Here is a 23,273-nt window from a genome sequence, read left to right as displayed (position 1 = left end):
AGGCTCCAAGCCCTGAGCTGTCAGCACAGAGCCCGACGCTGGGCTTAATTAAACCCATGAACTGTGAGATCGTGATCTGAGCCAAAGTCAGACTCTTAACCCAGTAAGCCACCCAGGCATCCCAAAACATGTTTGTCTTAATTACACCATCAACCTTAAACTTGCTTTCCTATCAAATATTTTTCCGAATTATATGAACTTGGAAAATACTTGGATTCGTTTTTATCTGAAAGTTTCAGAGTCCTAGTTTTGTAAGTGCTTGCCTTCAAACCAACTAAATAGAGCTCTATTACAAATTAATTTTAGCAATACTGTCCAGAGGTAGGAAGTAACCACATAATTACAATGCACATATATAGACTTATGTAAACATACCAATGCTTATAGAGATCTTATAGCTTGTTTTAAAATTACTGCCATGAAATAGGTACTAAATTTGCTAGTTATAAAAGTTGGGTCTGAATTTGTTTTTCTGGTAGATGGAATAATAGACATCTGGCAGATGTCTAGATGGCTAGAGCTGTTTCTAGTATGAGTGGAGAAGACACTTAAGGTTTATATTTGTTCTTAGCAAGTCAAGTTCCACATGATTCTTCCCTTTTGTTTTTACTTGGTAAGAATTATCTCCCTGAAATTTGCATTTTAATGAGATGGACTAGGTAAGAGTTCCTGGAGAAGACCTGGTAGAACATTTTAAAGGCACAGGGAAATAAAGTACAAGCTTCTCATAGAAGAAATTTTTGTTTCCTTAAGGCCAGAATTTTTACATTTAAAAACTTTTGAGATAAATAGGGGAGGTTTTGGGGGTGGTAAAAAAAAGATTGGAGGTCTTTGAATTGTTTTTGGAATCACGGTCCTGATCCTGTAAAGACTAGATATATAAAATAGGACAGCTATTTTTAATTTCTCAAAGAATTGGGTTGCCACCTCAGTGATGCCAAAGGACTGACAAACCCATCCACCTATGAGAATGTCTTCTTTCCCTCTGGTACATATAACTGAGGGGAGAAGGCCTAAAAGTACTCTGTCAAGCTATCAATGTCAGCTTTCAGTTTAAACTCCTGGTTATTGAGTCAGTCTGTCAGGTTTCATCTGGGACAAATAGTAAATATTTCTGGCAGTATTAAAGAACTTCAGGGACCCAAGAGGCATCCTCAAAGAGGGTGTAAAAGGTACTACCTTCACAAGGTCTAGAGTCACTCCCAAAGAGAGCAAAAAGAAGAACCAACAACCTTCAAGTCCTAGGCAGGCAAAAAACCAAGCCATATTTAGGATGTAAAAATAACAAGCAAGAAGGAAACAGCTCTTCCCACAAAAGATCAATAATCAGTGGATCTAGATTTGGAAAGGAAGTGACAGTGTGAAATTTTATTACCCTCTCTCAAGTGAGCTCAGGAGGTAAGGTGTTCAGAGAAACTCTTAAGGATCCTCCCTGAGTTTAAGAAATTCTCTAACTACAGCCCTTAATTTGGCCTTTGACCAAAGGGTGAAAGATCCTCTATAACCTCAGGTGGTCTTATTTTAAAAGGTAATTGTTGCCATAGTCTCTTTAGAGTGGAAAGGCAATGTAGACAGGATCACTGGGATGAGTACTCAAAGGATAGAGGGGAGAAGTAGGAGTTACAGCACATCTTATTAGTCTTGTTTTAGATACCTTTTCTCTTTTTCATTGCTTTTTTAATGAAACTATTATAGAATTTTAAAACCTTTTAGAGGATTCTGCTTGCTAATTGGACCATTTGTTCTGTTTAATTTGAGAGCCCTTGCTTTCAAGTATTCTTCTTAAATGAATGAGGTTGTCTAATTGGAGTGTTCCCCCATAATGGCCATTGTAATTCCACATTGTTCTCAGTAAAATTTTTTCATTTTACTAGTTATCTGCATCTTTTAGGACTAAGTTCTTAGACACAGAATAAGCAGCTGTGCCAGAAGGTGGCACACTCAACTCTCTGAACATAAAGAATCTCATTTCTTTAGCTAGGCCTTTGGGTTTCTCAGAGCCAAACTAATACCTAAGAGGGACTTGCTGCTGTTTTGGGGGTTATACATATTTTACAGTGTGCCTCGTTACACAGTTTTCTTGACGTTGGCAGTTGACCTAGTATCAGTCTACCTCTTCCATGACCATCTTATTCAAACACAAGAGTCTTTGGGTCAGGTGGGCAAGTACCCTAATAGTTCTTAAATGTCAATCTGTGCCCACCAATTTTTGCAGCTTTTTGGCCTCCGAGATCCTAGCAGTAGCCTTTATGTACACAAGACAGACATACATGCACCTCAGCACCCCAGGAGTAACCAAAATAATGTCCCTGCAGACTGTCCAAAAGAAGGCCATGCACACCACCAGCAACTCCTAAAGTGGACTCCAGCAGATTCAAGGAGACTGTGGACTGGAACTGGGGGAAGGATTCCAATGTGGAATTGTAGATTGAACCAGGGCACTCCATTAGAGCCTCTGCTGTAGGTCTAAACTGACTCCTGAACCCAGGACTGGAGAATCAATTAGATCCGCAGCTTGAACACAAAAAGTGGAGCTGAAACTGAGAGGGACTTACCAGTGGTCCTCAGAAATGGCAAGGACAGCACACTCTAAGGTTTTCTGGGTGCCACACCTGTATTTCTCATTGTCCCCAAATGCCAACGGATGTTCGCTGCCACCAGATGTGTTAAAAAACAAAACTAAGTAAACTTGAAGATCTAATTGGCTTTATTAAACAGTTCATGAACTGGGCAGCATCTCATCTAGCAAGTAGAGGCGAACTCTCAGAAGTTGTACAAAATGGAAGGTTTGGGGGCACCTGGCTAGCTCAGTTGGGAAAGCACGCTGACTCTTGCCCTGAGTTTGAGCCCCACACTGGGTATAGAGATTAAATAAATAAAACTTGGGGAAAAAATAGGTTTTTGTAGAAGGAGGGTTGGGCAAGAAGGTTATTAGCAAAAGAAAGGGACTGTTCCGGGCAAAGTCCCTTTCCCTAAGTGGGAGTGCAGGTAGTTTTATCATGCAAATTACTTCATCTTCTTTTAGGGGATGGAGGGGATCCTTGCGGATGACTGCAAAATTCCCACTGACTGGTTAAGACCACACTTCTGGGGCAAGTTTAAACTGCAATTAGATTAGGTAATAAGCTTCAGTTTGGGGACCCAGCCTAAGTGACGTTTGGGGTGTGTGGTTTTTCCTTTTTAATACTGTTTGTCAGGGAAAGTAATTGCTGACATTTGATTTTGAGATCTGTTAGCTACTATCTCCCAGGGTAACTATGGAGCACAAAAGAAAAAAAGGAGGAGGTATAACAGGTTTCCTTTATCACTTGCAGTGGAAGTTTAACAAGCAGTTAGTATATAAGTTTAACGAGCAACTCTGCAACCTACTAATAGGAAAAAGCATATAGATGTCTAAGAAATGTATAAAAACAAGTACAGAATGATGCAAAAAAGATAAATTGGTTGCTCCACAGTGGAAAGAAATGAAAATTTTATGTTTATTCCTACATTCTTCCATAAGGATTTGAGTGGACCTCCAGAGGACAATCACTAAAATAGATACAGGCAAAAATGATAACAAGTATAGGGGGGAAATTACCTTTTTACCTTAAATCCAGCTGAGCACAGATACTACCCAAAAATTAGACTGTTACATACTGAGCTCAGGTACCATGTGACCTGACCCAGTTACAGGGCCCGAAGGAATGAGAAAAATGCCCTACATTCGTAGTACTTTCTTTTTATAAAAAGTAATGTGTTTTCATAAATTGTGTCCTATAACCAAAAGCAATATAGTTGAAGTGAAAGCCTTCCACTCCCTCCCCACATGTATTTACCATTAGTAGATCTCTTTCTAGGCTTTTTCTTACATATATAAACATTACAGATTATTAAAAACAATAATTTGTATTGTACAGACTACAACTTTTTCAAATTTAACCAAATGTTTTAAGTATCTTTGCGTGGCAAAACATATGTATCTTTTTACTCAAAAGCAGAGTATTCCATTATATGAAAAAGCCATAATTTATTTTTCCAAACCTCTATTAACATTCTGCCAGGTTTTCATTATGAGAAATAGTGCATCCAACAGCCATGTATGTGTAAACATTACATTCACAGACACACATCTTTGTGTCTTTATGCTAGTATTTCTATATAATAAATTGTTTATGAACATCTAAAATTGGGGGTCAAAGAGATAATGCACATTTAAAATCATTTATATTATTTTCCAAAATAAAATTGCTGATTTATACCATCAGTGGTTTTCTGGGCAGCCACTAATTATGTTGACCTGGCAGGAGTAGAAGTGGAGCCTACCCCCCTCCCCCGCCCTCAGTTGATACATACCCCCTTCCTCTCTTCAACTTGAATCTTTTACAGTATTTTGTCTTTTTAAAATACTGAGCTTCTGTTGAAGATTCATTTGAAAAAGACTTCTAAGACTAAAACAGGTTTTGAAAACCACTTTTCTAGCAAAGTCTCTGGAACCAGACATCTTTAGTTCATTGGTGATGTTCAGGGGAAATTACAAAATAGCCCAGTTTGCAGCATTCAATCCCACCTTCAAAACAGATCTCCGAGCAACCCAGGTTAGGAGGAGCTTCAGATTCCACTCTGCTTCCTCTAGAATATTTATCCAAAGATCAGTATCTTAGTTAAAAATAAAGTCCCTTTTACCTTCAGTTTGAAGATGGTGGTCATCTCCAGAAAGCTTCCTTTCAGTAATGGCTGTATATAAGACAGACTTGTATAGATTTAGTGGCAGTGACAAAAGAAATTAACAAGTTATTGTTTAGAAATTAGCCAGTCATTGGGGCACCTGGGTGGCTCAGTCTGTTGGTAATCCAACTTCAGCTCAGGTCTTGATCTCATGGTTTGTGAGTTCTGGGCCCGCGTCGGACTCTGTGCTGACAGCTCAGAGCCTGGAGCCTGTTTCGGATTCTGTGTCTCCCTCTCTCTGCTCCCCTTTCCTGCTCGCGTGCTCTCTCTCTCTCTCTCAAAGATAAATATTTAAAAATTAAAAAGAAAAAAGAAATTAGTCATTGTTTACAAAATACATCATGTAAGTTACCTTCGTTTCCTTCTTTTCACTGAGGATTTGGAATCATCCACTTTGAAGGCATTTTCTTTCCTCCTTTTCCTTCAAATATATGTTATTGCTGAGGTTATTGTTAAGCCTTTTAGGAAATTAGAATCTCATACTCAGCAGGTGGGGAGGTAATGTCATGAGTAGATCAGTTGGGCATAGAATACCTGAGATGTTGCACATAAAACAGTAATACTCCACTTACCTGAGATTCACATACTGAATTCAGTCTTGAGCAGAAGGGAAAAAAAAGGAAAAAAATACTAATAAAGCCCCAGCATTAAAGATCTTAGATTTCCCTTAGAGAAGAAACCCTTATAAATTGTAATCAGTTTGGATAATTTGGTTTCCCATCATGTATCAATCAAGACTCTTAGTTTCAATGATCATATATCCAACTTGAACTAGCTTAGGCATTGAAAGAAATTCATTAGTTTACATATTGAATTCTGGAAGGGCAGAGGTATAGCTTGAAGTCCAGGATAATTAGAATCACAGTTTACTCATTATCTTGTCCCTGAATATCTGCCTCATTCTCTTATCCATCTTTCTTCCTGGGTTGGAAACATGGCTACTAATATCTTCCAGACTCCTATCGTACCAGTTTCACCAACCAAGAAAATTTACCCCTTTCCTTATGTCCAATTCAGAAAATCCCCAGGAGTCTCCTCTATGGCCCATCTTGGATCAAACACCAACCTTTGACCCAGATCACTGTTGCCAAGGAGATAAGAACTGTAAGGCAGTGGCAGTTTCCATTTGATCTATATAGTTAATGTGGTAGATTCTGTTCTAGGCAGACAAGTAATAACAGGAGCTAACATTTACAGAGTATTTAAGAGGTACCGGGTACAAGGTCACCTGAGCATCCTGTATAGGGATGTGTCCTTTACAGGCCATAGAAAATAACAAATGTGAAAGCTATTTGGGTGGCAGGGTAACAGTAATGAGAAGTAACAGCTGACAAGAGAAATGAGAAACTTAAATACAGTAACCATTATGTTGTATATTATACACATCAGGCTCTGCGCTGACAGTGCAGAGCCTGCTTAGGATTCTGTCTCCTCTCTCCCCTTCCTCCACTCTTGCTATCTCTCTCATGCTCACTCTCTCAAAATATAAACATTAAACAGCTTTGGACATAGGTACACATAATGTTGACTCCTTGTCCACCACTTGCCAGCAATATAACTTTGAGCTTATTGCCTTATCTATACAGTGGGACACCACCAATCTTGTATGGTTTTAATCGTGGCTACATAAGATAATGTTTATAATTGTTCAGCACACTGCCTGGAACATGGCAAATAGTTTCAGGATCCAGTAGGTGAATGTATAATTGAATTGACCAGTGGCAATAAGACAAGAAACTTAAGTGTTATTCTTCCTCTTCAAATATCCAGCCTCCCTGTGTGTTATCGTTAACCAAGTTTCAATTAATCTTAGGATCACATGGATATATATTATATATTAAAATTACAGTAACTTTATCATGAAAGGCTGTTTCTTGCATCTTTAGTCAAAAAGTTTGCCACTCATCTCGAATCTCTATTTTAAAAGTTAAGGCTGTTAAAACACACTAGAAAAACTAAGGAGTCACTAAAAGCCTCACCCAGATTTAACTTCTTAAAGGAAAACAAGGTTTTCTATCTAGAATGATGTAACAAAGAATAGGTAGTATGTTAACTACTTGAAAAGCCTGATGCCTTTTCTGCCTTTTCATCTACCTCACTGAGATTTTTTTATAGGCTTTTCATTAAAATTTCATTTATAAATTTGTTAATCATGAAATTGTTTTTAAATGTACTGAAAAAGCAATTAAAATTTTCTTTTCATGGATAATACAGATGTCTATTTTATTAGCTTTACATCATTTTTTCATATATAAGAAAGTTTTTCCACTGACAAGATCTAAAATTCAATTTCATAATTATTTAAAGTCATTAAATAAAATACTTTATTTAATAAACTATTAAAGTAGCATTGTTAATGCTAATTATAATGACTTTAAACACTGTTCACAGAATCTAACTGACATAATTTGTAAACTATCATCCTTACTCAGGTTTTAAATACAGGAAGCTTTTAAAAATTGGTATTAATCCTGCCCTAAAGTATAGCCTTTATCCTTAGCTTAATTTTCTGGGAATAAAAAACGTAAGGTAGAAAAAAGATTGGATTTCCTTTGTCTTTTGCTCTTCATTTAAATTGAAGATGACATTTTTGTGTTTGTCTCTGTAAAATAATCACAAATGCATGACCCATAACCTGGTTTCTTTTCACAGCCTCAGTGTTTACATGCCTGGCAATAGCATTGGGATTTTACAGAATCTGGAAATAGCAGAGAAACTACTATATTCTTCTACTGCTGGCCACTGCTATTGACTTCTTAGAACACTACACCAGAAGAGATTACTTGGAGTGAAATTTGCAGCCGGTACTTAGTAAAACAAGATTATTCAAAGCATATATGGACTAAAAAGAAATGTTTTAGAATGGGAAGATGTATTTTGTGTTTGTATTTTATATGTGTCTTTATCATGTTGAAAAGCTGTTCAAAATCCGATTGAGATAAAAGGCCTTTTGTCTTTATCCTTTTAATAGTTCATAGAAGCTGAGCCTGAGCTTTCTTGTGTTTGCTTGAACAACTGTATATCATATAGGATTTCTTTGATGTCTGTTGCAAATTTAAAAACTATTCCTAAACCTACATACTTGTTACTTTACTCAACTTTCCTGGTAACTACTGCACCATTACCTTTTCATGTAAAATAAAATGTTGTCATGGATGGAACTGGAGAGTGTTATGCTAAGTGAAATAAGTCATACAGAGAAAGACCGATACCATATGTTTTCACTCTTATGTGGATCCTGAGAAACTTAACAGAAGACCATGGGGGAGGGGAAGGAAAAAAAAAAAAAAAGAGAGAGAGGGAGGGAGCCAAAACATAAGAGACTCTTAAAAACTGAGAACGGGCACCTGGGTGGCTCAGTCGGTTGAGCTTCCGACTTCGACTCAGGTCACGATCTCACAGTCTGTGAGTTCGAGCCCCGCGTCGGGCTCTGTGCTGACAGCTCAGAGCATGGAGCCTGCTTTGGATTCTGTGTCTCCCTCTCTCTCTAACCCTCCCCTGCTCATGCTCTCTGTCTCAAAAATAAAATAAAACATTAAAAAAAATTTTTAATAAAAAATAAATGAGAACTGAGGGTTGATGGGGGGTGGGAGGGAGGGGGGGTGGGTGATGGGTATTGAGGAGGCCACCTGTTGGGATGAGCACTGGGTGTTGTATGGAAACCGATTTGACAATAAATTTCATATTTTAAAAAAAAAATTTATGGGGCGCCTGGGTGGCTCAGTTGGTTAAACGTCCAACTTTGGCTCAGGTCATGATCTCGCGGTCCATGAGTTCGAGCCCCACGTCGGGCTCTGTGCTGACAGCTCAGAGTCCAGAGCCTGTTTCAGATTCTGTGTCTCCCTCTCTCTCTGACCCTCCCCCATTCATGCTCTTTCTCTATCTCAAAAATAAACATTAAAAAAGAAAAAAAAATTTTAATTTAAAAATTAATAAATAAAATGTTGTCATAACAAAATTGTTTGGATTTTAAAGGCAACTTACCATCTAACTGGAGATTTGGGGTTTTTTGGTAGTGGATTAAAACAACCTTTAAAATCATGTGTACCCTAGTGCAATTATATGACAGTATGAAATCTAAAGAGTTGCCAATGTCTTGAACTCTGAGTATTACATATACTTTTTTTGATTCACAAAAGCCAATTTATCCCTGCTTTTTAGGAATTCATCTTAAACTTGTTACATAAAATGAAGGGTTTTGTTTTTTTTATGATTCCCTTAAATTCAGTAAACTTCCATTTGGTGACAAAGTAGATCAGGCAGAGTTTTATAAGGACCAGTTGAGAGTCAGTAAAAACCCTTCAGTGTATTTAAAAAGCAAATTGAAGTTTATAATTCCCCTTTAGTCAGTCTTTAAGAATTTAGATATATAAAAGTTTGCAGTATTTTTTTTTTTAATATAAAGAAAAAAAGGCAACGGAAAAAGCTATGGTCACGAACATTAAACTGATTGTCATTTTATGGACTAATAAATAAAAGGTTGAAACTCTTGATTTCAGCTCACATCATATCTCACGTGTGGGTTTGAGCCCTGTGCTGGGCTCTGTGCTGACAGTGCAGAGCCTGCTTGAGATGCTCACTTGCTCTCTCAAAAAGTAAATAAACTTTAAAAAACACAACAATATTTCTACTTCTATCTCTAACATCTTTTTCACTTCTATTTTTGTTTTTCATTAACATAATTTGGCATAATAAATATATATTTGGCCTTTGTCCCCAGTTCCTGGCACAGATCTCCTAAAACCCTTACCGTTTCTTGATAGAGGTAATTACAGGCTTCTTTCCATTTTCTTGGCACACAGCTCCTGAAATCTTTTAAATCTTTGGAATGATAAGAGTGGGTTTTGTATGCTGAGATGACTGGTGGCTGGGAACCCTTATATAACTTCAGAATGGGGACCGGTTGCCAAATAGACCAAGGCATGATTAGAGGGTGAAACTTTCAGCCTCCCTGACCTCCCAACTCAACTCAACCTTTGGGGAAGGGAGAAGGACATGAGAGGAGCTGGAGGTTGACTGAGTTCAGTCACTACTGGCCAACCCAAGGAACACATCAGGCCACTGGTGACACAACGGGAGAAGGCATGGACGCCTCATGCACTGCTCACTCCATACCTTGCCCCCTGCCTCTCCTTCATTTGGTGGTTCCTGAGACGTAGCCTTTCTAATAAACTAATAGTAAAGTGTTTCTCCAAGTCCCTTCCAGCAAATTGTTGAACCTGAGGAGAGGGTTCCTGAAACCTCCAAAAGTACCGCTGATTAGTCAGAAGTACCAGTGACAACCTGGGACTTGCAAAAGGATGTCTGAAGTGGGGGCATTCTTGTGGGACTGAGCTCTTAACCTGTGGAGTCTGATGCCAACTCTGGGTAATGTCAGAACTGGACCGTTGAACATCCGGATAGTGTCAGAAAATCCAAGAACTGGTTGTGCTGGAAACAGCACACATGACAATACATGTATGCGACTTATGATTAAATACATGTAATTTGAGGGTATTACAATCTTGATCTAGCTGCTCTACTAAGACCCAAAATAATGGTTGTTTAAAGAACAAAGAGGTTTAGTTCTTACTTACCTGCAGTCCAAGTGTAAGCATTCCAGGGCTAATATGCCAGCTCCGTGGTATCTGGGCACAAGATCCTTTTCATCTTATTACTCTACCCTTCCTGGTGTTGCCCTCATTCACAAGGTCCAGTGACTCACCACCATATCCACATTCCAGAAGTAGAAAAGGGCAAGATGTAGGCAAGCCCTTTCCCTTTAAGGGCAAGACCCTGACGTTTTATACGCCATTTTGGTTCATACTCTATTGGCCACAACTTGGTGTCTTAGCTGCAAAGGAGATTGGGAAGTTAGCCCTTATCCTGAGCAGCCACAAGCCAGGTAAGTCCTAACACTGGGGGGGAAAAAGGGAGAACAGGTACTGGGGGCAACCAGGGAACCTCTGCCTCAAGGGTGCACGTTTCTATGACCACACTCATCTAGTTCTTCCCTACCTCTCTGCTACAAAGAGAGACGCGAGATGTGGCCTGGAGAAAACCGGAGCAAGAATAACAAACTAGAGTATAAAGCATTAACTTTAGGGTCACCGGGTGGGAAGGAAGAAGTAAAGCTGTATGTAGTCCCAGAAGGTGAGAAATAATGGATTTGGGAATTCCTGTGGTGGTCAAGAATGCAGACGCTGACCCTTCCCCGCTAAGGTTAGGGTCTTCCACATTGCTGTGTGATTCTGAGCAAATCAATCTTCCAGCTATAAAATATACCTGTCTCCCACTGCTGTGGTGAGAATTAAGAGATAATATGTGGAAAGGACTTACACATAGTAAGTACCAAATAAATGTTTTATTATAGATTGAAGGCCTATTGGAAACCACAGAGAAACTAACACTAATGACTATAAAGGTTATCAAAAGGATAGTTCAGGCATTTTTTAAGACCTGTTTACAAACCCTTGATCAGCCCGATCTTAGCACTCCGATGCACCCATGTCAGGCCAAACTGGTCCTGATGACACTGTGTCAGAATGGCCTTCAGCATCCATGTAAATAAAGCACATGCCAGGACCCAGAGGGTGAGCATCTGGTGAATGGTGAGAAAGCTGCTCCCTGGGAAGCCCAAAGCCAACAATCAGCTCTTCAGGAGGAGGCAAGATCTAGACAACTGCCCCACGACCAAATCGACCAAATCGGCTACATCAAGGAGGGAGCAGGTAGAGGTAGGAAGGGAGGGAACGAAGTCCGAACTGAAATGAAATGCTGGGTTCTTTTTTGGTCAGCAATGTCAGGGGGGAAAGGAGGAAGAAAGAATAATAAAACCATGTGTCTTTTTTCCTGTCCAGTCTGCCTCATTTCTGTGTTGCTTTCTTATAAAGCTTGCGAGACAAGGCAATGGTTGAATTCTGAAACAGATTATTTAAATAGGTATCCTTAGCAAACACATACTATGACTTTTTTTTCTTTTACAAGAACAGATTTTCACTTTACATAAAACTTTCCTGAGATACTTGGTTGTTACTGTAAAGACGTCCTTTTCTAAAATTTACTTGTCTGATGCTGCATTTTCTCCTAAATCCACATGCTTTCTAAAAGTCATTTGAAAAGTTAAAAAATGATAGTCTCTAGAAAGTTAAAATTCTCTTTGGCTTCATAATTTTTAATGTCTACATTTATTTTGATTACTGACTATACCATCTTATATTTTAAAGTTTGTGTGATTACTTGCAGAATTACTCATAAATGTGGAGTCTTGCCTACATAAATATATAAAAGTATATTGGGAGAGGGAGTATAGCTAAGTGCATGCAACTTTAGCAATCCCTTTGATAGTCTATATTTCTGCCTTCAGAACTGGGATAGCATATATAAGAGTAACTCTGAAGAGAACTTACAGGTTTTATATCAATTTAAAAATGAAAAACAAGTTTATTTAAAGTTATTTCATTGATGAGTACCTTCTCACAAAAACTCCCCCAGAAGACACCTTTTTCTTCACTCGCCTTTTATCTTTGCTTGAGTCAGTAGAGTCCTCTTCCTACAAAGAAAAAGGCCAAATGAGAGATCTGCAGTAGCCACAATTTCATCTTTCTACATGATCTGTTCCAAAAGAAGAAATTTAGCCATACTGTTATTTTCAACTCTGGGTTAAAATTTAGGCTTTTGTATAAATAAATTCTCAAATCTGAAGTATCAGTCCATCATACTGTGCTGATTCATGGACTAGGTAGGAGACACCTAGAGAAACCAACCAGTGCTGGCTCTGCCTGATACATCCCCAAAAGAGAACAGCCCTATTTCTGCTTTTTTTCTTAGCCTGTCACTTCTCAATATACTGCTAAATGACACACACACAGTGTTAGAATGTCATCGCCTGGATTCTTTGCAAGCCCGGTAGTACTAGGAACCACATCTAGTTCCTTCCATTCCTTCATTCCACATCCACTCCATTCCTTCCTCTGTGTTCATACAACATCCTTCTACTGCCCTTGTCTCACTCTTCACTCTGCCTGCCACCACTGTTTCCAAATATTTCTCATCCATCATGGTATTCTCAGGACCTAGCACAGAAGATCCACTTAATGCCACAAGGAGCAAGAGAGAGCTAGAAATAAGGTGACACTCACTCAGCAGATGCTACTCATCCATGAGTAATTATCCCAGTCAAAAATGCTCTGCACCCAGCTGTCCAGGACAGAGCTGAATGCAGGGCTCCAAGAACCACACAAGGCACATACATGTCCATGGGAAGAGCTCGTGGCTGGGGTTAGGATTCCACCAGGTGTTCCTGCCCACACCTTTGCACTATAAATATGGTCACTATTATCAAAACCAATTGCTGCTGTTGTTACTATTATCAAAAACTATTTAAGTACATTACAGATGTCAGACGATCCTAAGAAACTACCCTGAGAAATTTTTCCTGGATAAAAACTATACTATTACAGACTGTTGCAGAGAAAAGTCTTCAAGGCACAGCTGAATGCAATCATAGGTCCTGACCAGAAGGTGGCAGGAGATTTGGTCAAAATTTCTTAAATCTGTATAAACGAGCACTGAACAGAAAGTTCATTTTATTTATACGTTATGTATTTAGACTCCCAAATAAACTAATTCTTCCTACTCTCAAGTATAGGGCTCCACACATTTATTTATATACCGACAATGTTTATGCAGCTTGAACATGGAAAATGAAAAGAAAGGAAGGAAAAAGAAAAGGATATGAAAAAGCGTGAATGTAGTCCTATGAATACTACGAGATAGAAAATACCTCAGTATTGCCACTTAGTCTTTCATTTAACATCAATACAACTTTGTGAGACCGGTGTTATCACCATTTCAAAGATGAACTGAAGACTCAGAAGCTTTTGCAGAAAAGAAGCAGTGGCAGGACTGCAGCTGCCAAAAAAGGCTGGTGACATTTGCTCATTTATGAAAAATCGATTAACCTAAAGTAGGACTGCAAAAGACGGTGGGCCCGGAGTACAGTGACCTTGAGTCGGCTCTCCTGAAAACCACATGGTTGGTAGAGAGCAGAGCTTTAGGGGGGATGTGCGGTAGCATGTGGAATCGAGCCCAACCCTGAGAACAGATGTTCTGGGGTAAGAAAGTAATATTTTAAATAGCTACTAAAAAATAAAAATTTTCCAGGTAGACAAATCGATTTGGAATGACTCAAAGATGGTGAGGCTTGGGTAATCTCCAAAAGATGTAGGATCTGGTGCTGCCAGGAGGCGGAGGCGGCGGATCTCCTGCCGCAGGTTGAGACAGCACATCAGGATTCAGACTGTAGGGGGTAGTTTATGAAAGGTGTGTGTCCTCAGGTCCCCGGCCAATACCCAGTGACCGCACAGGCTGGCCTCTCTACACAAAAGCTTCCCACAGTGGCTAGGAGTGGTGCAAGGTAAGCACCGCAAAAATGAAGAGAATGGGTTATAATTAATTCTATCTCTTGGAAAAGTAAGGGCTGGTAAGATACCAAAACTGAGAGAAAGTGTGTGAATGCATGCATGCAGAGAAATACACACACATGTTTGTAGATGAATAGAATGCTGTTGACACGAGATACACCAAACCATTACCAGTAGCTTCCTCTGGAGAGTTGGACTTGGTATGGGAAGGAACGACTGCCCTGCTTTTAACATTTTATAACAAGCACATGTGTTAATATTTTAAAAGTGGTTATTAAAGAGACTAATGATAAGTTTGTACAAAATAAAAAGGAGCCAGGAAGTTCTTACAAATCAGAGTTGAGAATGAACTCACCCACGATGACCAAAGAAAACATTTCCCTATGGGAAAGAAAACACAAAATGCACCTGAATCGCTACCCTGTGTCACATGAGCTTCCACAAGGGCTACATCAAGCTGTCTTCGTTCACAAGAGAGAGTGAGGGTCACAGAGTCTCCCCAGTTTGCATTCTGCCTGCTCTGCTCTGAGACCAGAGGGCCGTGATATGAGCACCACTGTGGGTCACCTGCTGTCACTTTCACTCTATTTTCTATACCTGCTTTTCTGTATTTGTTCTTTGTATGTGACTCTTATATCCATTTCTTTTCAGCTTCCTCCTACACATTTGTCCTTTTTATTTGTCACTCTAAAGCATTTTTCTAGATTTTAGAGCTATATTTTGAATTCCAAATTCATAGTTCTAGCCGAGAATTATAAGCAGAGCTAAAACTATGGGATCAAAAAGTAGAGACCGACTACTGATCTCACCATTACTAGCTGTGTGAATTTAGACAAGTCACTTAAAGTCTCTGAGCCTCGGTTTCCTCACATTAAATGAGGGCAGATCAAATGACATATGCTAACACATGAAAGAACTTTGTGAAGGTGAAGCGTTACAGATGTTAGTTTTTACTACTCTGCAATCTGAACAAAGGGATGCTATGACCACTCCCACGGTGGCTCCTTTCTACTCTTCCAGCTGCTCTTGCATCCAACTGCTCGCATCGGCAGCACATATACTAACAATTTCTTTTGAGGAGCTGAAGCTTTCTTACATGGAATCATTATTCTGGCTATTTAGAATGTTAAAGTATACAGATTCCAGCTGTCTGAGAATTATTATTACTCTGCTTATAAAAAAATATTTTTCCTCAGGGCACCTGGGTGGCTCAGTCGGTTAAGCCTCCGGCTTCAGCTCAGGTCATGATCTCACAGTTCATGAGTTTGAGCTCTGCATTGGGCTCTGTGCTGACAGCTCAGAACCTGGAGCCTGCTTCGGGTTCTGTGACTCCCTCTCTGTCTGCCCCTCCCCTGCTGAAGCCCTCTAAATAAATATTAAAAAATACATTTTTTCCTCATGTGTCACAATGACACTGCACACTTCTGAGGATGCTATACTAGCCAGTATATATGTATATGTAAGTATGTGTGTGTACATATAAAGTTTTATACTGTTATACACATAACTCCTTTAATCTTTACAACACTTTACCAAGCACAAATTATTAACTATGGCTTAAAAATAAGGCACAGAGAGGTTAAATGACTTGTCCAAACTAAAAAGGGTTATGACCAAGATTCAAACCCTAGCTTAGACTCTTAGCTACTCTTATATACCACTTCTTGAGAGAGATAAATGTGTTAAGAAGGACACCAACCACAGCAAAGCTGGAGACCTGAATCTTTTCCAGTGTCTTCCTGAGTTGATCCACCTCTGCGCGATACTCATCCAGCTGATCTTCTAATTTTTCTCTGCGTAGCCGTTCATACTCCAGCTGGCCCTGCAGCTCCTTGATTGTCCTATCAAAAAAAGTTGTTTTCAGTCAGTCTCCAATATGAGCTACCAATTATTTTTGGCAATAGCGAAAAGCATACATGCATTGTATTTAAGGCAAATAAAACAAAGAAATAATTTATTCAACAAATAGGTACAGAGAGTCTAGTATGAGCCAGCACTGATCTAGACACTGGGGAATGAAACAGGCCAAATCTGCCTTCCTCAGGCTTATCTTAGCTATGGAAGAAGACAGTAAAGAAACAAGTAAATAATATGGTATGGGGAAAGGTGATAAATGCCAAGGGAGAAAAAATTTAACCAAGAAAGAGTAATATAAAATGTCGCCGAGGAGGGGATTAATACTTCAGACACAGTGGCCAGGGAAGGCCTTCCTGAGAAGGGGGCTTCTAAAAAAATCCTAAAGGAAATGAGAGAGGTAACGACATAGACATCTGGGGGAAGAGCATTCCACAGGGAATAGCATGTGCAAAGGCCCTAAGGCAGAAGTATGCCTGGAGAACTGGAAGAAAACCAGAAGCCAATGTGGCTGGAGTAAAGTATAAAAGGAAGACTAGTAGGTCACAGAGGCAAAAGAGAGCCAGAATAAGCAGGGCCTTCTAAGTCACAGCAAGAATCTAGGCTTTCACCCTGAATGAAGTGGGGAAGCCATTGGAGGGTCTGGGCAGAGAAACAGCATGAGCTTAGACTTTTGTTTTGCTTTCGTATTTTTTTGATGATCTACAATTTGAGTAAAATACAAATATTAACTGAACAATTCAAGGAGTTTTGATTAATGTGTAAACCTTGTAATCACCACAACTGCCAAGATACAGACTATTTTCATTGCCTCAGAAAGTTCCCTCGTGTCCTTCCCAAGTGATCTTCATTTCTCATATGCAACCACATTCTGAATGTCTATCATGTTAGATTAGTTTTGCCTATGCTTATAAATGAAATTGCATATTACATACTTTTGTGTGCTTGACTTCCTTCAGTCAACAGTATGTGAGATTTACTGGACCCAGATTTTAACATGATTACTCTGGATGCTGTGTTGAAAAAGACTTCAGGGTTTGGGGACATAGAATTAGGGGGCAGGGACAGGAAGCTGGAAATGCATCAGGGAGATGTTAAAATAAATCCAGACAAGAGATGATGACACTTGAACCAGGATATTTTTCTGCCTTGTTGCTGGATAGTGGGGGGGAACAGAATTTCCGAAGCAGGCTGGGTGGGATGTCAGGTTCCTGTGAGGGCGATCTAAGAGCATCAGTAGTAGCTCTCTCATGGAAGTGAGCGGGGTTGAGACTGGGAATAGGGAAGAAGAATGTCAACTGATTCAGCAAACAAGATTCAGCAAACAAGAAGGGAAATTCATTCCTAGGACAGAGTAACACCACTGGTGCTTTGCTGTATTGTGACTCTGATCTAACTAAGCGATAACAACAAAATCAAAAGGACGTCCCTCAAACCAATACTTGTCCAGTGTTTCTTTCCAATTAGACCTAAAAGCACGGGTTTGTACCTAAAGAATAAATGTCTTAAGATGTACTCAACACAAAGTGGTGAACAAATGCTACAGAAGAATTAAAGCTCACTCAGAAGACACTGAAGTCTCAGCTGACATGAAGCTACACTCGGCACGAAGACTAAAGCAATCTTTGGGGGAGAATCTGTTCAAAATCATATCAACAGGATAACCATTTCACAGTGAAATGTGAATATTAGCATTAAAAGTTCCATGAAGGACTGTTAAAAATCATAATCATCTCAGATAACAGGTTTGGAGTCAAATAGACTCAGGCTCAAATCCTGGCTCCACTTCCCAACCTTTCTCCTGCCTTTGTAACTTCATGAGACTCACTTAACCTCTATATTAAGTCTTGGTTTCCCATACACGTAGTAAGACAATAGCTCCTGGCCCCATGAAGGCTGCATGAGATAACGTATCTAAGAAGCTTATCTAGTGCTCAGCACACAGTAGTGCTCAGAAGTCATACAAGCAGCCATAGAAGTACTAATCTACCCTAGAAGGAAAGCAAAGAAAACCAAAGTTTAAAGCTCATTATCTAGGGAAAAAAATGCTCCAGTGTGAAGAACTTTTCCAGACCACAAGGGTTTTCAGCCAGGCTCTTAAGCAAAGGCCAATACTAAAAATATTCTACACCTCAAAACACTTTAATCAATGTAGAGGCAGTGAACGCCTGAGATACCAAAAAGACCTCTAATTAAAAAGCAATCCTTCTTTTTGTTTTGTTTTGTTTTGGTCTGCCACAGCTTCCTAGTGTCTAAAATCCCACTAAGAGGGTATTTTGGCTTATGGCTTTGACTTCAGTTTAAATTCCCAAGTACCTGAGGCTACATTGAGAAGAGGGTGGAGGAAAAGGAAACAGGTCCTAAGAGTGTGAGGGACTCAAGCAAAGAAAAGGGAAAGCAGAGTCCATGTGGGCTGCTCTTTACAGACCCATGTTTTGATTAGGCCAGAATCCCTTGTCCTGTCTCCCCTTGTTACCTGTCCGGTGGGAGGAAGTGAGCACGAGGCATCCTCTCTTCCAGCAACACCAAATGTGCAGCAAGGCGATTCAGGGTGCAGGCAGTGAAAGGTGAGGGCAGCTATGGAACCCCTCACTGCCCCTGGACATGACCACAGTCTCTGATTGGGCAGGACAGTCGGGGAGCCCAGGACCGGGTCTCAGATTTACAAGTAATCAGTCCAATTTGACAGGAACAGGTAGAGACTGTTGGTTGATAAGCTCAAAGTAGGTGTGGTCTCAAAAAAATAGAGTTTCAGTTTTACAAGATGAAAAGAGTTCAGGAGATCGGTTGTGCAAAACTGTGAAAGTACTTAACACCACTGAATTGTACCCTTAGAAATGGTTAAGATGATACATTCCATGTTAATGTGTATTTTACCACAACCAAAAATCATCTTAACATCTTCTCCATCTGGGGGCTTAAGAGAAAAACTGGCTGGAACCTTACACCCTTTGGTGAGGATGGAAAAACAGGTTGTCAACAAACCCTTACACAGCATTTAGAAAGGTAACTAAAAGCAAACCATAATAGTTTGGAGGACATTACTCTTCTGACTCAAGCTGTTCTTTCTTCTGCTTTAGATCTTCTTCTGTTATCCCTCCCAAGTGTTTATAGTTGCTCTCAGCAATTTCCAGCATGTGTCTCAATTCAACAATTTTCTTATAAGCTCTCACTGCAAGACAAAGTTGAATAGGAACCTTGTTTAGACAGATAACAGCTCATGTGTTCACAGGATGCTGGTCCTGAAACATGCTTCTTTGAGAGCCAGTCCCTCAACGCTCTGCGGAAAGGGGTGAGGGGAAGATGGCATATACATAGAGGATAAATATCAGTAACAGAAGATTAGGGTGAACAAGCAGTGAAATACTTGAATGGAGGATCCTTTTCTTGCTATGGGAGGATGTATCAAATTGCTATGGTTATTAATACTACAAACAGGAAGGCTTAAAAAACACCGTGGTTTCTTAGGATTAGTGGTGTATTTCAAGACCATGCACAATCTACTATATGTAAGAAAATTAGAAAAACTGAAATATGCTTGATTTAAAATAAACCAGATCTAACCCAGCCCCCCAATTTTTTTTTAAGTTTATTTCTTTATTTTGAGAGAGAGAGAGCACACAAGCAGGGGAGGGACAGAGAGAGAGAGGGAGAGAGAGAATCCTAAGCAGGGTCCACACTGTCAGCAAGGAGCCTCAGGTGGGTTTCAATCCCATGAACCGTGAGATCATGACCTGAGCTGAAATCAAGAGTCAGGCACTTAACAGACGGAGCCACCCAGGAGCCCCAGCCCCCTAATTTTATCATTAGTCACTTGTAATACCTATTTAAGCAAGAGAATACTGAGGGAAGGAAGTTTTGAAAGCTGCTTTTAGCTATTATCCAACTACCAAAACTTTTTTTTTAATTTTTTTTTCTAATGTTTATTTTTAAGAGAGAGAGAGAAAGACAGTGTGAGCAGGGGAGGGGCAGAGAGAGGGGGAGACACAGAATCTGAAGCAGGCTCCAGGCTCTCTGCTGTCAGCACAGAGCTGGAAGCGGGACTCCAACTCACAAACCACGAGACCATGACCTGAGCCGAAGTTGGACACATAACCAACTGAGCCACTCACATGCCCCCCAAACTGAGTTTTCTATCCTTGTGGAAGTGGTTCTTAACCTTGGGTGATTGTCTCCTCCAAAGGCCATTTTTGCTCGTCATACTTGGAAAGTAACAGATTGTTGGCAGCTAGAGGTGTGGGATGAAACTGAAATCTTAAAATGCACAGGAAAATCTCCCTCAACAAATAAGCATCTGGCCCAAAAGATCAATAGTGCAGAAGTTGAAAAACCCTGCTTTATGGGACCAGGTTAGCAAGTCACAGCCTCTTCTCCCTAACACTTAACACACGGATTTCTCTCTCAATAGGTTATAGAGCTGCAGGTTCCAAGCTACATACATCAGAATCAGGGTCACTTTAAAAAGGTATGTGTTTGTGTCTCATACCAGACTTACAACTTCAGGTACTGGTACTAAGCCCCTCAGACAATGTTGATGGGCAGACAGGTTTGGGAACCACGATAACCAGCAGCAACAAGTAGAATTTAAGAAAAGAGAGGTTAAAGAAGATCAAAAGAACTGTGGCTATTTAGCTCATACAATAATTCTTTAATATCCAAAGGCTATATTTTAAAAGAGCTGTTCTATGGGGTCATTAGAGTTAAGAGCTAGGATTAAATGAGATTAGCTCCAGGAAGAGAGATTTTTAACCCAACAAAGGAGAAACTTGTCAACAAAAACAGTAAGAGCTATTATGTATTTCTGGAGTGCCTGTGATGTGCAAGACATTACATTAAGTTCCTTACACATTTTAATCCTCACAAGAATGCTGTCAGATGAAAATGGGATCCCTGGAAAACAATGAGTGTCTTGTCACTGAAGGTGACTCAGTGGATGCTGGATGACATGTGACAGCAATGTTGAGTCAAAAGCCAAACTTCAAATGGGTATAGGGTTCTATGATGCCATAGTCCTAAATATAATTTCCTAAAGAATGCTCTAAATTGAGGCTCAGTCCCAGGAATTGTCTATGTCAAGAAATCCAATCAGTCCCCTACAGGTGCTCTGGCAAAATGCAGTGTCCCAAGAAGAGGTCGTCTTGTCCTTCAGGTTTTGTTCTGGAATAAAATTAAATAAGGATGAGAAAAAAGCCCATGGTTTCATAACTTCACTAGCTACAAGCACCCCAGCTAGGTACCAGTGAGCTTCACTGTACGGCAAGAGTTTAAGACTGCATTTGTATCAAACACACCACAGTAGGAAATGGTTCTAGTCACATTCTTGGTCTGTCCTAAAACATCTTTTCAAAATGTTGTGATTCACTGACAATGATCCCCTTACAAATATCTCTTACTCAAATAATTTTAGAAGTAAATTGAAAGTCTACAAATCAACTACTCATTCTCTGAGGCTCTAAGTTCATGCTACTTCCCAAAAGAAACACCAAAAATTTCAGTACAAACAAGAAAATAAAAAGTAGATAAATTGAACTTTATCAAAATTAAAAGCTTCTGCAAGATTTCAGTCCAACAGACATATCAAATCTATACCTATTTATAGAGCAGTTGCTCCTGAATAAGAAGTGAGGGCTACTGAACAGCTTCTGCACAACAAAAGATGGAGAGACCACATAGAAAACAAACAGCAAGAGAAACAGAGACATGGCAATGAAGGGAATTCCCACTCCCGATGTTGTAAACTACAGTAGGAAGGGACCATGAGAAGATTCATCTGCCCAGAGGCCCAGAAAAAAAAGCCAGAGTTTAAAGGGGCAACTAGAATATAAAGAAACCACCATTAGAACCCTGCCAAACAACAGGGGAACTGTTGGAACTCTCTCTGAATCAGAAAGGCTGGCGAGGTGCACAGTTCATGTTCCCACTCTACCCTGATAGCACAGATAGATGCAGGGTCTGATGTCCATAGCCAGCCTATCCCCTCAGTAATCCTGGGTCCCCTAGCCCACAATAGCCCCATCAGTCCCACCAAGGCGGGCCTCAGTGAGGTGCACACTAGGACCCTCTGGTCTGCACTCACAATAGTTCCAGCCATCTTGCCAAGGTGACACAGGCTCAAAGTGCCATGCAACATTGAGGTCCATACCATATTGGCTCCAGATAACTTGCCAGAGCATCCCCAGCATAGCAGAAGGAACCCTCGGCCTGCAACTACCCCAGCTCTAGCCAATCAGCAGGGAACCCTCTGAATTAAGCACTTTGGGACACTCTGATTTGTACCCATTTCAGCTCTAGCTATCCTGCCAAGGTGCCTTCAATGCACAGAGCCCTGAGCCATATTCACTTCAGCTTCAGCTGTCCAGCCAGGGTGCTCTCTGCATGCACAGCCCTAAGAATGCCCCCACCTACACCAACCTCTGCTCTGCCCATGACACCAGAAGAGCCCCAGCACAGAGTGCTCCAGGACCTCCATTCAGCCAAAGTTCCAGTCAGCCAGCCAAAGTCTAAACAGCATGCTACTAAACAATGAATGAGTCAATGAGGACATCAAAGAATAAATTAAAAAATGCATGGAAACAAATGAAAATAAAACACAATGATCCAAAATCTTTGGGATGTAGCAAAAGCAGTTCTAAGAGGGAGGAGTATAGCAATACAGGTCTACCTCAAGAAGCAAGAAAAATCTCAAATGAACAACCTAAACTTATACCTAAAGGAGCTAGAAAAAGAACAACAAATGATGCCTTAAGCCACCAGAAGGAAGAAATAAGAATCAAAACAGAAATAAATGATATAGAAACTAAAAAAAAAAAAAAACAATAGAAAAGATCAATAAAACCAGCTGTTTCTTTAAAAAATTAATTGATAAACCTCTAGCCAGACTTAGCAAAAAGAGAAAGAAAGTAACAAAATCACAAATGAGAGAGGAAAAAAATAACAACCAACACCACAGAAATACAAACAATTATAGGAGAATACTATGAAAAACTATATGCCAACAAACTGGACAACCTATAAGAAATGAATAAATTCCAAGAAATAAATACATTATCAAAACTGAAACAGGAAGAAATAGATAATTTGGACAGATTGATAGCAAAGAAGTTGAATCAGTAATCAAAAAACTCCCAAAAAACGAAGTCCAGGACCCAGATGGCTTCGGAGGCAAATTCTACCAAACATTTAAAGAAGAGTTAATGCCTATTCTTCTCGAACTATTCAAAAAAACAGAAGAGGAAAGAAAACTTCTCAGTTCATTCTATGAGGCCAGCATTAGCCTGATACCAAAACCAGATAAAGACACCACAAAAA

The 23,273-nt window shown here is 39.8% G+C and overlaps 2 protein-coding genes across 8 annotated transcripts in view; one reads left to right on the top strand and one right to left on the bottom strand.

Moving 5' to 3' along the window:
- CCDC90B (coiled-coil domain containing 90B) overlaps positions 1-7,868 on the top strand; it is a 45,882-nt gene extending 38,014 nt beyond the window's left edge. For 5 of the 7 annotated variants that reach the window (XM_049652988.1, XM_049652980.1, XM_049653002.1 and 2 more), the window contains one exon: positions 7,360-7,868. In XM_049652988.1, the coding sequence (XP_049508945.1) occupies positions 7,360-7,459 (100 nt within the window). In that variant the 3' untranslated portion in view covers positions 7,460-7,868. Of the gene's footprint in view, positions 1-2,315; positions 4,013-7,359 lie in introns of those variants that run through there. The other 2 variants (XM_049652998.1, XM_049653020.1) reach the window with 2 other exon arrangements.
- Positions 7,869-12,109: 4,241 nt separating this feature from the next.
- The window catches only part of ANKRD42 (ankyrin repeat domain 42), a 76,741-nt gene continuing 65,577 nt past the window's right edge, over positions 12,110-23,273 (bottom strand). The window contains exons 12-14 of the mRNA XM_049640605.1: positions 19,011-19,137; positions 15,811-15,952; positions 12,110-12,238 (exon numbers count right to left, since the gene is read on the bottom strand). Coding sequence (XP_049496562.1) covers positions 12,140-12,238; positions 15,811-15,952; positions 19,011-19,137 — 368 coding nt within the window. The 3' untranslated portion in view covers positions 12,110-12,139. The remainder of the gene's footprint in view (positions 12,239-15,810; positions 15,953-19,010; positions 19,138-23,273) is intronic.

Source organism: Panthera uncia, chromosome D1 (assembly GCF_023721935.1).
Source record: "Panthera uncia isolate 11264 chromosome D1, Puncia_PCG_1.0, whole genome shotgun sequence".
In the NCBI taxonomy this organism is placed as follows: domain Eukaryota; kingdom Metazoa; phylum Chordata; class Mammalia; order Carnivora; family Felidae; genus Panthera; species Panthera uncia.
The sequence above is the reverse complement of the archived record's forward strand: the minus strand, read 5'-3'. Positions and strand labels throughout refer to the sequence as shown.